Here is a 13008-nt window from a genome sequence, read left to right as displayed (position 1 = left end):
TGCAAGAGTTCCCAGGACTGCCTCCTCTGTTTGCTGTGCCATCTCTCACTGGTTCTCTTTCTCTCTTGCTCATTAGGCTCAGCAAGATCACACAGATCAGCAAGTTCACTTTATGCATGGATGTTGCTTATTTCCATAACTATGTTTATCTTGCTTATTTCAAATTCTTGTCTTTTTAAAAAAAAAATGATTCTGCTTTATATGGTATACATTGTCCAGTTTGTTGTCTTCCTTTAGATAATTTATCTCCCCAGGTGTTTATTTATTTTGGTCTGTGAGCTCACATTTCCCTAGAAATATCACTTCCCAATGTTGAAAAGATTGTTGGAGCTCAAGCCCACACCCCATTGTTCTTTGGTCCTAATAAAGGAGCAAAAGAGAATAGACTGACCCAAGGGCAGAGAGATAATACTTAGAACCATAATTGATTCCTTCTAATATGCCCACTTGACCGGAGAACATTTCTGTTCACGGTTTCACCTTAGGGAGAAACACCACAAGATGAAGCTTTCCCTAGGCTTTGTGAGGATTCTAAGTGTGTTCCGGTAGCGAGTCAGTTGCATCTGTTTCCATCAGTTTCTCACCCTCGCAAGGCATCTGTGCTTCACGCACACTTGCTGGGCCATTCCCCAGAATTTCAGGAGAAAATCAGGAATGATGGATGATTGCACCATGGTGCCCTCTAAGGGGAAAAAGGGTATTTTTTTTTTTTACAATTTTACCTTTTTCATGCTGCTGCCAGGCACCACACCAGCTGCTCCAGGCAACTCTAGGACCACCCACCGTATACCAACCACAGCAGCTCCAAACACTTCACAGTTTTCTCTGATTTTTAAAAATTAGTTTCTTCCTGGAATTCCTGTCTATTTCTTGCTTTATTACTTCATTAGAGTTGATAGTAGGAGAGAGCCACCAGCCCATGCTAGGTCACCTTCTGGTCTTTTTTATCTTTATGGCTTTCTCCTGGAAATCTTCTCTGCTCGTCAGTCCTCAAACTCCACAGTTTTTTGTCAGACTAATCCCAAACATCCTCAGAACTAGGTCTCGATATTAATACGGTGGGAAAATTTTCCCTGATCCCCAATATGAGGTGGATATTCCTCCTACACGTTCCCATTCAGATGGGAATTGCATTCCTTGTTTTTTATCTCTGAGACTGCAGCATTTAGTAAACTGCCTTGATATCAAACCTTCTATATAGAATTATTAAATCAGCCATATAGGAGAGGTTTTATATTATAACAGAAATTAATTTTTATAAATTAAATGACACTTAAGCATGAGTGAGGATGGCTGCCATGTTTTGTCTTCACAGGAAAGCTGCCGATTTACAGAGCAGTCTCTGTTGATTATGAAAGCTATTGGAAATGTGATTGCTAATTTCAAAGATAAGAGTAAACTCTCTGCAGCTTTGAAGGATCTGCAAACAGCTCACTACCCTGTTCCCTTCCATGATAAAGAACTAACTGCACAGCACTTCAGGGTAAGCTTGTTTGGGATATGATATTCGGAAGAGGAAACTTTCTTTTTGAAATGGTGTATCTTCCATTAGGTGACCTCCCAAATCAGAGCCAGAGAAAATATTTTGGATGGAGACAATATATTAGGGAAGTGATTTCAGAAAGCCGAAATGAGGGAGTAATAAAGAGAATGAAATGAGAAAGAGAAAGAAATGGCTTAAAGGATACGATAATTACTGCTGTGGTTTACTGGGAATCAGCTGTGCAGGGGGTCCTGAGAAACTGTGTGGGACATCCCTTTAAAAGTTCCCACTCGGGGCCGAGCGCGGTGGCTCACGCCTGTAATCCCAGCACTTTGGGAGGCCGAGGCAGGTGGATCACGAGGTCAAGAGATCGAGACCATCCTGGTCAACAAGGTGAAACCCCATCTCTACTAAAAAAAAATACAAAAAATTAGCTGGGCATGGTGGCGCGTGCCTGTAATCCCAGCTACTCAGGAGGCTGAGGCAGGAGAATTGCCTGAACCTAGGAGGCAGAGGTTGTGGTGAACCGAGATCGCGCCATTGCACTCCAGCCTGGGTAACAAGAGCGAAACTCCGTCTCAAAAAAAAAAGGAAAAAAACAAAAGAAAAAAGTTCCCACTCAAGGTTGGTGAGATGGTCATGCTTCTCCACCAGCTCTTTTCCCCACTGTTAGATGGATTTCGCAGGAGACATTACCATATCAAAGGATCAGAGTCAGTTTCTGCTGCTGATAGGTTAGATGGCTGAGCCTGGATGAAAGAGAGCCCACGTGGTTGGTTCGCCATTCGTGCTACCAAGATTACTCTGCATGAGCACACCTTAGCTGGCCCTGATTTAATATGTAAGGGGTCTTGGTGAATGAATCACTTATGCAAAAGGGAGATATTTTGGTAAGAAAAAAATCTCCATTTTGTACTTTGATAATTACACAACTATGTGACATATGATGAAAAAGCTTTGTCTAAATCTGAGTTTTTTAATATGAAATTAGTACTACTACTAAGTGATTAAGAAAACTCTAAGAAACATTTTCATTTTATGTAGCACATGAAATAATAGTGTGTCTTACAATGGATGGCATCTTAAAATCAATTAAATAAGCTACTTAACTTGCTTAAGCACAAGGATCATTTTTTTTTTTACCTTATTCTATTCCTCCTCTATTAGTTTAGTGCTGTATTTTAATTGAGTCTATATCATGAACATTGTTGTAGTGATAACATTGTATTACATTAAAAATAATCAAATGATAATTTTGGTCTCTTACTGGGTGAGTGAGACTTCAAAGAATCTTCTGGTAGATGATGTGTATATCTGAGAAATGGTTTTTATTTTTTATTTTTAGAGTATCTAAACGTTTTTCAGAGCTTTTCTGGGCAGGTGATGCTATTTTCTTGGTATAAAAAACATTAATGTACTTTATCTGTTTCAGGTTTTTCATCTTTCCTTATGGCATTTAATGAAAAAAGTTCAAATAAAGCCTCCTCCAAACTTCACATTTGCATTCCGGGCTATGGTTTTGGACTTGGATTTACTCGATTCCTCCTTGGAAGAGGTTTCTTTAGGTACTGATTAATTTTATGTATTTAATCAAGGAATTCCCAGTTTTAAGTAACGTAAATAATTTAAGAAAGGTGTTTGTGGAGTAAGTGGAATAGGTCTGCGTGGACTGTCACGGAGCTCAAGTGATGCTTAAAGGGCTCCAAGGACCTGCTGGGGATCCCTACTCCTAATCCCCACCACACATACTTCACGAGGAGCCCAGAATTTTCCTGGTTTATTTACTCCTAACCTTAAGAAAATATGGAAGTCACTAATCTATATGGTGTGATTTGAAGAATTCTGGTAAGATCTTCTGAACCAAGTACTCCTACTTTCCTCTTGTTCCTGTGCTCTGCTCCCACAGTTATATATATTTAATTGCACTTTAGGTTCTGGGATACATGTGCAGAACATGCAGGGTTCTTGCATAGGTACCTACAATTTTAACACATCTTTTATTTTTGAGAGAAACCTCTGGCTATATTCACACAGGAATCAATAGTAGTTCACTAGGATGTCCCTATTTTGTGTGTTTTTCCTCCTGCAGAATGTTTACATTCTAACAAGAACCACCTAGACCTGGCAATATTAGCTATGATGCTAACTCTTGCAATGTAGTTTTATATGTTGAAGGGCTTTAGCAGCTAAAGGCATTGAAACTTGGGGGAGGGATTAAATATAACTTTCAGTCCAACGTTGGATTTTCTCTTTCCAGTGGAATGGCTGGACGTTAAATACTGTATGCCCACAAGTGATAAAGAATATTCTCCTGAGGAAGTAGCAGCAGCAGTTAAAATTCAAGCTATGTGGAGAGGGACTTACGTTAGATTACTTATGAAAGCCAGAATACCAGGTATGATTGTTCAAACATTTATAAAATGAACTTGTTCATATAAGAATAAATATTTATGTGTGTTAATGAAAGTATTTTAGAGTCACCCTACTTTATGGCTCAGCTAATTAATTTCAGTCTCTAAATAATGAAATTATTTGAAATCAAGAAGCATGTCAATGCACTGAGTGTCTTGTTCCCAGGATTGGAACAGTGCCTGGCACATCATAAGCACACAGTAAATACTTGCTGAAAGAATGAGTGAAAAAAATGAATGAATAAGTGAAAGATCAGCTGTGTTTTCCCAATCTATTGCAAGTTCTTTTAAAACAGAGGATTGATTTTTTTGTGTATATATCCCAAGTGCCTAGTGCTGTGCTACCTCAGCCAGCTTCAGTTAAGTCATAGATAGTTTTACATTTCTTGATCAGTTTTCAAACAAATGAATTAATAATTAAGTGGATGAATAAATTAATGCCTAATAAAGAAGCCCCCATGTATGTCATTAGTGACATACATCTACAAGGCATAAAATGCATTTTAAGTGTATTCTTAAACTTATTAAATCAAATACATCTATGTATATTAAATAAAATATTTTTGCCAAAAGGTCTGTTTTATAAGCTAAAAATAAAACATGATAGATGCAAAACTTATATTCAAACACTTTGGGAGGCTGAGGTGGGCAGGTCACTTGAGCTCTGGAGTTCAAGACCAGCCTGGGCAACATGGAGAAACTACAGCTCTACAAAAAATATAAAAATTAGCCAGGCATGGCGGCATGTGCCTGTTGTCCCAGCTACTTGGAAGGCAGAGGTGGGAGGATTACTTGAGCCCGGGAGGTGGTAGTTGCAGTGAACCGAGATCAAACCATTACACTCTAGCCTGGGTGACAGGGTGAGATCTTGTCTCAAAAAAAAAAAAACCTTATATTCAATTATTTTCATTCTGTGGTTTTTGCTGACATTTTGGTACGAGAAACCTTACCTCCAATAGATTCTTTACATATATTGAAACATTTTTCTGTAAAAAAAAAAAAAGTCTATTTGAAATATTTAATGATAATAGTCAAAACGTTTAAGCAGTAAAAACTTCAGTTACACAATGGTTAAAAAATCCGAAATTACACAGTTTAATGATAGTAAAATATCATAGTTGTCTAATTTAATGGTTTTTTTTCCTATTACAAGACATGCATTCATCAAACTCAACATAGGATGTCTTGGTTTATATTGTGCTGCTATGATGGAATACCAAAGACTAGGTTATTTATAAAGAACAGAGATATATTTCTTACATTTCTGAAGGCTGGAAAATACAAAATCAAGGGGTTTGCATCTGGACAGAGCCTTTTTCCCATGAGGAAGATGGCGGGGTGGGAGAGCACACTCATGAAAGACAGAGAGAGCTAAAGGAGGAATAGAGAGCCAAAACTCATCCTTGTATTCGGAAGCCACTTCTGAGATGACTAACCTACTCTTGTAATAATCACGTTCGTTCGTAAGGGCATAGCCCTCATGACCTAATCACCTCTTAAAGGTTCCACCTCTCTCAATGCTGTCACTTTGGGAATTAAATTTCTAACACACAAAATTTGGGAAATACATTCAAATCATGCATATGGTAAAATATGCTTTTATTGTCCATATATGTTGTAAAAAATTTCATACAATGATTTTACTTCCCTCTTTGGAGACTGAAAATGTGGGCAGTTTAGTAATGTACTTACTTAATATTTTGTGTACAACTGTTCAAAATGTTTTTTTAAATAGTGTTTGCATTTTTTCACTCAACATATATTTATTGAATACCTCTTTTGATTGCATAACAATGTTACATATTTTGGCCTTATAGCAGTCAATAAAATAGCCAAGGTTTCTGTTCTGATGAATCTCGTATTCTAATGAGAGTAAGCATATAATAGACAAGTAAATATATTAAGATATCAATTTCAGATGCTGGTAAATACTATGAAGAAATTAAGATAGGATAATTAGAAAAAGAATGTTAGTTTCTGATATGGTAAATTTGAGGTTCTTAATAAGGATTCACATTTAATTATCTACTTTTAAACGATTTGCAGATAACGCAGTAGATTGAGCTCTAGTAAAAATCCTATTGGCCATTGTCCTTTAGAAAAATTGAATGGATTACTTTTTCTGAGATAAGACCTGTCATAAAAAAAGTTTTAGCATGACAGAGATCTCCTTATGTAACCCTTTGATGACTATCTTAAATTAGATCAAGCAATATTTTAAGATTTTAAATTAAAGATGAAGGGAAAAACATAATACGGTGACTAGGAGTTTATAGCTCGTATCTTAAACCTGATTTTTCTCCTAATAAAGCCTATGACTTTGGATACCATCTTACTTGTGAGTTTCAACTTCATTTGTGAAAATGAAGGCTTTGGACAAGATGATCTTTCAGGCATCTTACAGCTTAACATTCTTACTATTTATTATTATTTTTAGACACAAAAGAAAATATCAGTGTTGCAGATACTCTTCAAAAAGTTTGGGCTATATTGGATGTGAATTTAGAACAGTATGCACTTTCTCTCCTAAGGTAAGGCAGTAAAATCATATTTTTATTGTAGTATATTGTCCTTTTGTCAAAGTCCATTCTAAATACTATCAAATTTGTGGACTGTTCCCCAGTCACTGCAGCTAGAACCACACCATTACTTCAGATCTTCCACAATAGTTTATCTGAAACATTTCTATGGTACTTGCTACTTTTTGTTTATGTTTTAATTTCACGGAACCAAAATTCTAAGCAGAAAACCTCTAGTAGCAGAACAAAGTTTCCTTAAATCTTTTATGATGCTGAGAAGACAAAAATTAAAGTTTAGGATCTGGTAGGGGATGACATCCCAGTCAACAAAGTAGTCAGATGAAAGCCTTGAAGGACAATACTTTCTAAACAAGGGCAAGACTGAGGTAGATCGAACCTGAGGAAAACTGCATTCTAGCCATAACTCATAACTCATGTCCAACAGTCAGGCTAACCTGAACAAAACTGAAAAAATTACACACCCGGCCGGGCACGGTGGCTCACGCCTGTAATCCCAGCACTTTGGGAGGCCAAGGCGGGTGGATCACGAAGTCAAGAGATCAAGACCATCCTGGTCAACATGGTGAAACCCTGTCTCTACTAAAAATACAAAAAATTAGCTGGGGATGGTGGCACGCGCCTGTAATCCCAGCTACTCAGGAGGCTGAGGCAGGAGAATTGCCTGAACCCAGGAGGCGGAGGTTGCGGTGAGGCGAGATCGCGCCATTGCACTCCAGCCTGGGTAACAGGAGCGAAACTCCGTCTCAAAAAAAAAAAAAAAAAATTACACACCCACCCACCTCTCCCCATATATATATATATACACACACATTGTATATTATGGAAAATATCTGGAACCACACTCTCTGGTGATTTAGATGTCAGAGGTGGCAGAAAAAAATCTAAACATGAATGTATGAAAATGAGTAAGAAAATAAAGATTAAATAAAGAGAAAATAGGTTAAAAGTTTGAGAATTCAATGAATAAAACACAGCCAAATGGAAAGTACATCAATGGACATTTTAATAATCAAAATTAAGAACTCATTAATGGATTTAACCATAGATTAGGCACAGTGGGAGAAGAGATTAGTGAGCTGGGTAATATGTCAATAAAAAGTATCCCAACTGAAGCTAAGAGAAAATGAGGGGAAAACAGTGTAAGGGACATGTGACACCTTCTCAGAAAGCCTAGTGTGTAATTGGAATGACAGAAGGGACAAAGGTAACAGGTAAGAACTTTCCAAAACTGATAAAAGACATCAATTTACATTTTCAAGAGTCTCTGCAGACCCCACGCAGATTACTTGATTCACCTTTACTCCAGAACCCATTTTCTGAAAGGGTTACACTTTTGCCTAAAGTTTTAGTTCTATGAATGCACGTAAGGAACATAAACCCTCTTTCCAACTTGCTTTTGTATTTTGGGGCTACCGTGGGGAGAGCTCTAGGTCAGATCCTATACCTAATTTTCATAAAAACGATGTGCTAAAAAGTGGCTGCTCCTATTAGGGAATAGGATCAGTACACCAGGGAGGTGAATTTGAAACACTAGCATAATACCTTCAGGGGGCTTTCGTTCTTCTCCATGTGATCTTTCCACCCTAGCCAAGACCATTTCACGGAATCTCAGCTCATATCTGATACAGGGGCCATGCTCTTTCAATGCTTTGAGTTCTACACGTACATTTCTTGGACAGATAAAACCAAAAAGCCTAACTATTATTTAAACTTAAATGTCAGGGACATCCAAAGCTACCTTATCTTAGCAGGCATTAATTCTATGGTTAAGAGCACATAATTTGGCACAAGACCTAAAGCTAACCCCAGCTCTACTAATTACTGTTATCTAAGGTAAGATTCTTTACTTCTCTAAACTTAATTTTTATATGTAGCACCGGGATAATAATATCTACTGTATAATACTATTCTCTCATAAATCCGTAAAGATAAACAAAGGTAAACAGGAAAAGCACTTAGCACAATGCCACAGATCATCACAGAAAAGTAGCCATTGTAAATATTGGTATTGTCATTACCATTACATGTAGCACTTTGAGGTTATGAAGCCCAGACTTTCATCATTCTCAACTCTGAAGGGGGAGAACCTCCCCCAAGTCAACTTAGGGAAGACTGAGTTTACAAACGTATAATTTGGTCTTAAGATTGAGTCCAATTTCATCTTAACTATTCAGTCCAATTGTATGGACACACACACAAAGAACAGACCCTCTTGTGCAAGTTGGTTCTGCATTGTGGGGCCTATCCTAGGAAGATCTGTGGGTAAGATCTTGCACCCAATTTTCTTGCAAATGATGTCTAAAAATGAGCTCCCCTATGAGGAAATCATATCAAACAAAAATCTGACTAGATTGAAACTAATTCTTTATTAAGACTAAATCTTCCAGCTCAGTCAGGTATCTCACTCTGGGTCATTCAAAATATTCTACATAGTTCATCAGGATTTTGATGGCCCTACATTCATTAGGATTTCCCGAGGTATATGAAAAAGGGTAGAATGTATAAGGCGAACAGTGACAGTCTGGAAAGAACAGAAATCCCACCCTCATTTTAGAATGGTGGTGGGTCCCCTTACAGTCAATTCCCACTGCGACCAGCTTAATTCCCATGTTGGTTGAGCCAACATCCTGGTGTAGATTAGGCCAGCCCTCTGTGATTTACAGGGGTGTCTTGCATTGACAGACCTGCGCTGTATAGCTCCTAGTTAGAATTATCATGTCATTGATCATCCAAACTGGGACACTGACAAGAAAAGATGGAGAACTGTTAATAATTAGGCCAGCACTGTCAGCATAAACCAGAACTATCCCAGACAAACCAGGATATATGGTCACCCTATTCTCTGTCCTTGCCACCATTTTAAAAGGCCTTTTAAACCCCTTTCATGTATAATCCTGTTAATTTCCTCCTACCAAAAATCTACAATCAACAAAAACCAATAATGAAATGGAATATGTGACAATCAATAAAATCATCTGCCTTCTGGAAGACAAGAACACGTCTAGCTCTGTCTAGACCTCTAAAAGAGAGCCATTTGCTATGGCCATAATGGCTTCCATCCCAGCTAATACCTGAGACATCGTATAAATGGTCTTATATTCCTGGTGCTACTCAGGGCAGATCCAGTTTCTGGCAAAATGGGAGTGATAAGACCCGGAAGATCCGTCACATCATCACTCCCATTATGTTCTGGAATATATCGCAGACTTCCAGGGGGAAAGCATGGGGAAATCTCAGCTCCGTAATTATTTTAGCAGTGTATGCTCTACTGTCTTATACATCAGGAAATTATGTAGGAGGAAAGCCAGCACTCTCCACTTGTGCATAGCCTTAGATTTTTAAAATCTATTTTTCCAAACTTATTTCTCACCTTAAACTCCATTTCAGGCTCCATTCTCTGCTTTAATTCCAGACCCTTCAGAGTCTCTCACCCAGTTTTGTTGCTGGTTTGCTTGCTTCTAGTTTTTCTATTCGTATAGCTTCAACTTTGGTTCTGTTTTCCCACCTATAAACTTTACTCCCTCAATCATGAATCGTGTTCTCCTTTGAGAGCCTCAGACAACCTTGGGCACCTTTGACAGACATTTTTTGTGATTGACCTAGAATGGGTCTCCTCACCTTGGTACCATGTATCAGGGACTGCACAGACCACCTTTGATCAAGATCTCAGTCTAGCAAACAATGACTTGCAATATCTTATACTATTTTTTGTCATTTCTTTTTGTGAATAGAGCTTATTTTTAAAGTGGCTTTTGACATTGATACATAATTTATTTTTATACTTCTAGACAAATGTTCAAAAGCAAGTGCAAGTCTATGGAATCTTACCCATGCTATCAAGATGAAGAAACCAAGATTGCTTTTGCGGATTATACTGTCACTTATCAAGAACAGCCACCAAATTCTTGGTTTATAGTATTCAGGTGAGGTTATTATATAATGACAGATAATGTCTTTAAATGGCTTGCAATATTCATATTTATGAATATTTATTTATAATAGTAGTAAAGGTATTAGCTTCTGGGTTGCTTTCGTAAGTTAGTTAAAATTCTTCCACACTTGGCATCTTAAATGAGGTATCAGAAATTTTTATCTATGCTCTTTTCATCAAAATATGAAGAATGTTTAGTAATTGTTAGAACCTTTTACATTCATGATAAAAATAATATAACAAATTAATATGCTTTTAGTATAGAAAAAGATCCTTTAATTTCTAAGCAATAGCATATTTGATAAAAGTCACAAATTACTTATAAAATGGAATTTTAAAAATAGAGTTTGCATTTACTTGACAGAATAGCACATTAATAGTAATTTTAAAAATCAAATAATATGTGTGCCTTGTAGTTATTTGGAACTTTTGATTTTTTAAAAATTTATTGGCATTAATGCAAATTTCAAACTTTCTTTAAGATTCATGTCAAGGGAAAGTTCATGCTCTTGTAATTACAGAGAAACATTTTTGGTTCCTCAAGATATGATTTTGGTTCCCAAGGTATATACTACACTTCCAATCTGTATACTACACGTTGTTAATAATGACACAATGGAGCAAGTGCCAAAGGTGTTCCAAAAAGTGGTGCCTTATCTTTATATGAAGAATAAGGTAGGTATAAAATTTATTCTCCCCATATGATAGAATGGCAATGAAAATCCACCAGCTTGTACGGGGTCCTGAAGGGAAGGCAGAGTTGTTTTTACTCTACTTAACAGGCAAATAAGGCCCTGATCTTTCACTATAGAAATCCCATATATTTAACAGTAGGAGATATTTAATGTAAATGCTAAAGCATTCTTTACCTCTCAACCCTCTTTCTTTCTTCTTCTCCCTAAAGAAAATATGGCAAAAAGAAAGCATTATAAATTCTAATTATTGAAATTTAAAAAGCATATAAATGCTTAAAATAGAAATGAATCTGAAGAGCTCCCTTAGCCTTATCCCAAAACCAAATCAGATGATTATCTTTGTTTCCCACTGGGTTTTTATTTTACTCCTGTATGTTTCAGAAAATTGTGGTCACATAGCCACCAATCATCACCACCTCACTTTGAGGGCTACATAAATTCCTTTAGCAGCCAGAGGTACTTGGGTACCTAACTCTGGCTGAGTGATAGACTCTGATCTCTGACCTTCACTCAAACCACATTGCTTCTCTGTTTATTTAAATCTCATATTTGTCTTTTCAGTCATTTCCTCTACGAGGGAATCACAACAAAGGATAGTGTATACCTAGCTGGATATGAAAAGGGTTGTTTTAGCTATGATCTTCCATTCTCAGCTTTATGTCTTTGAACCTCTTCATTTTTCTTTTTGAGTTACGTCTGTACTTGACTTCTGAGATTCATTTCAACCTATGATTCTACACATTATTTTGTATAAATTAGGACATACTTATCTTGTGAATACTGCTTTTGTGTGAATGAAGGTTAAATTTAAGAATGTATTAACTCCATAAAAATCCTAATAGATCTTTCATGCTGTGTTAGAGATTTTAGGAAACATTTTGAAAATAAGGGCAATTAAATTCTTGACGAAATTACTTAACCCCATTGATACGTGTGTGTGTATGCATATATTATATACATATAAAATCTGTTTTTTCATTTTTTATAATTTTATTATAATTTTAAAAGTTGTATATGTTTCATTAAACCCTTAGCATGTTTTTTCTATAGTTTTTAATAAGTTAGATCTTTTTGATATTACAATCAGATTTTATTAAATTTGAAGATATCAAATTGTAATGAGCTTAAATTTTATTTTGTATTAAATTTGGCAAATTTGGCATTTACATTTTATAAACAAATCTGATAAACATAAATATATTTGTGTGCGGTTACCTATGTTTGTAATTCTATACTTAAACATAATTTTTAAAAACTCACTTAATTAAAGTCAATGCATCAATATATTATTTTTACTTACTATTCTTGTTAATAACCTTGAAAGGGCATTTATATATCACTTAAAAACAGAATATTTTGCTAATAAAATTTAATTCCTGTACATCAAACACGTATTGACAAACTTTATTTGAACCACACGATTTCCTTTGAACTATATTTGTTCTTCCTCATGTACTAATAAATGATATCTCTAAACCAAGCTTATCCAACCCACAACCCGGGCCGCATACTGTCCAGGATGACTTTAAATATGGCCCAACACAAATTCATAAGCTTTCTTAAAGCACCATGAGTTTTTTTTTTTTTTCCTCATTCTTTATTTTCTTAGCTCATCAGCTGTCTTTAGTGTTAGTGTATTTTATGCATGGCCCAAGACAATTCTTCTACTGCGGCCCAGGAAAGCCAAAAGATTGGATACCCCTCCTCCAAACCTTACCTTTCTGTGGCAGAATGCCTTGGGTTAAATCAAACTATAGGGCTAGTTCTTCAGGAACAACTTGTCCACACACCAGTGGATTATTTTTTGAATGTTTGTTTTTAATGTTTGAGCTAAACTTCCTTTTGAATATAAACAGTTTATTTAATTTGTGATTAGAATTCAAAATCCACAAACATTAAGAGGAGAAAGATGGTTTAATTTAAAGGGAGACTCTATCAAGGTTATAGA

The 13008-nt window shown here is 36.3% G+C and overlaps 1 protein-coding gene across 5 annotated transcripts in view; it reads left to right on the top strand.

Annotated features, from left to right (window-relative positions):
* ADGB (androglobin) overlaps positions 1 to 13008 on the top strand; it is a 212328-nt gene that overhangs the window by 140045 nt on the left and 59275 nt on the right. For all 5 annotated transcript variants that reach the window (XM_012452674.2, XM_012452684.3, XM_012452694.3 and 2 more), the window contains 6 exons: positions 1316 to 1483; positions 2916 to 3048; positions 3741 to 3878; positions 6332 to 6425; positions 10223 to 10357; positions 10887 to 11040. In XM_012452674.2, the coding sequence (XP_012308097.2) occupies positions 1316 to 1483; positions 2916 to 3048; positions 3741 to 3878; positions 6332 to 6425; positions 10223 to 10357; positions 10887 to 11040 (822 nt within the window). The remainder of the gene's footprint in view (positions 1 to 1315; positions 1484 to 2915; positions 3049 to 3740; positions 3879 to 6331; positions 6426 to 10222; positions 10358 to 10886; positions 11041 to 13008) is intronic.

This window comes from Aotus nancymaae, unplaced genomic scaffold (assembly GCF_030222135.1).
Source record: "Aotus nancymaae isolate 86718 unplaced genomic scaffold, 86718_ANA_hifiasm-v0.15.2.pri h1tg000040l, whole genome shotgun sequence".
Classification (NCBI taxonomy): Eukaryota; Metazoa; Chordata; class Mammalia; order Primates; family Aotidae; genus Aotus; species Aotus nancymaae.
Note: the sequence above shows the minus strand (reverse complement) of the source record. Positions and strands in the feature narration are given on the sequence as shown.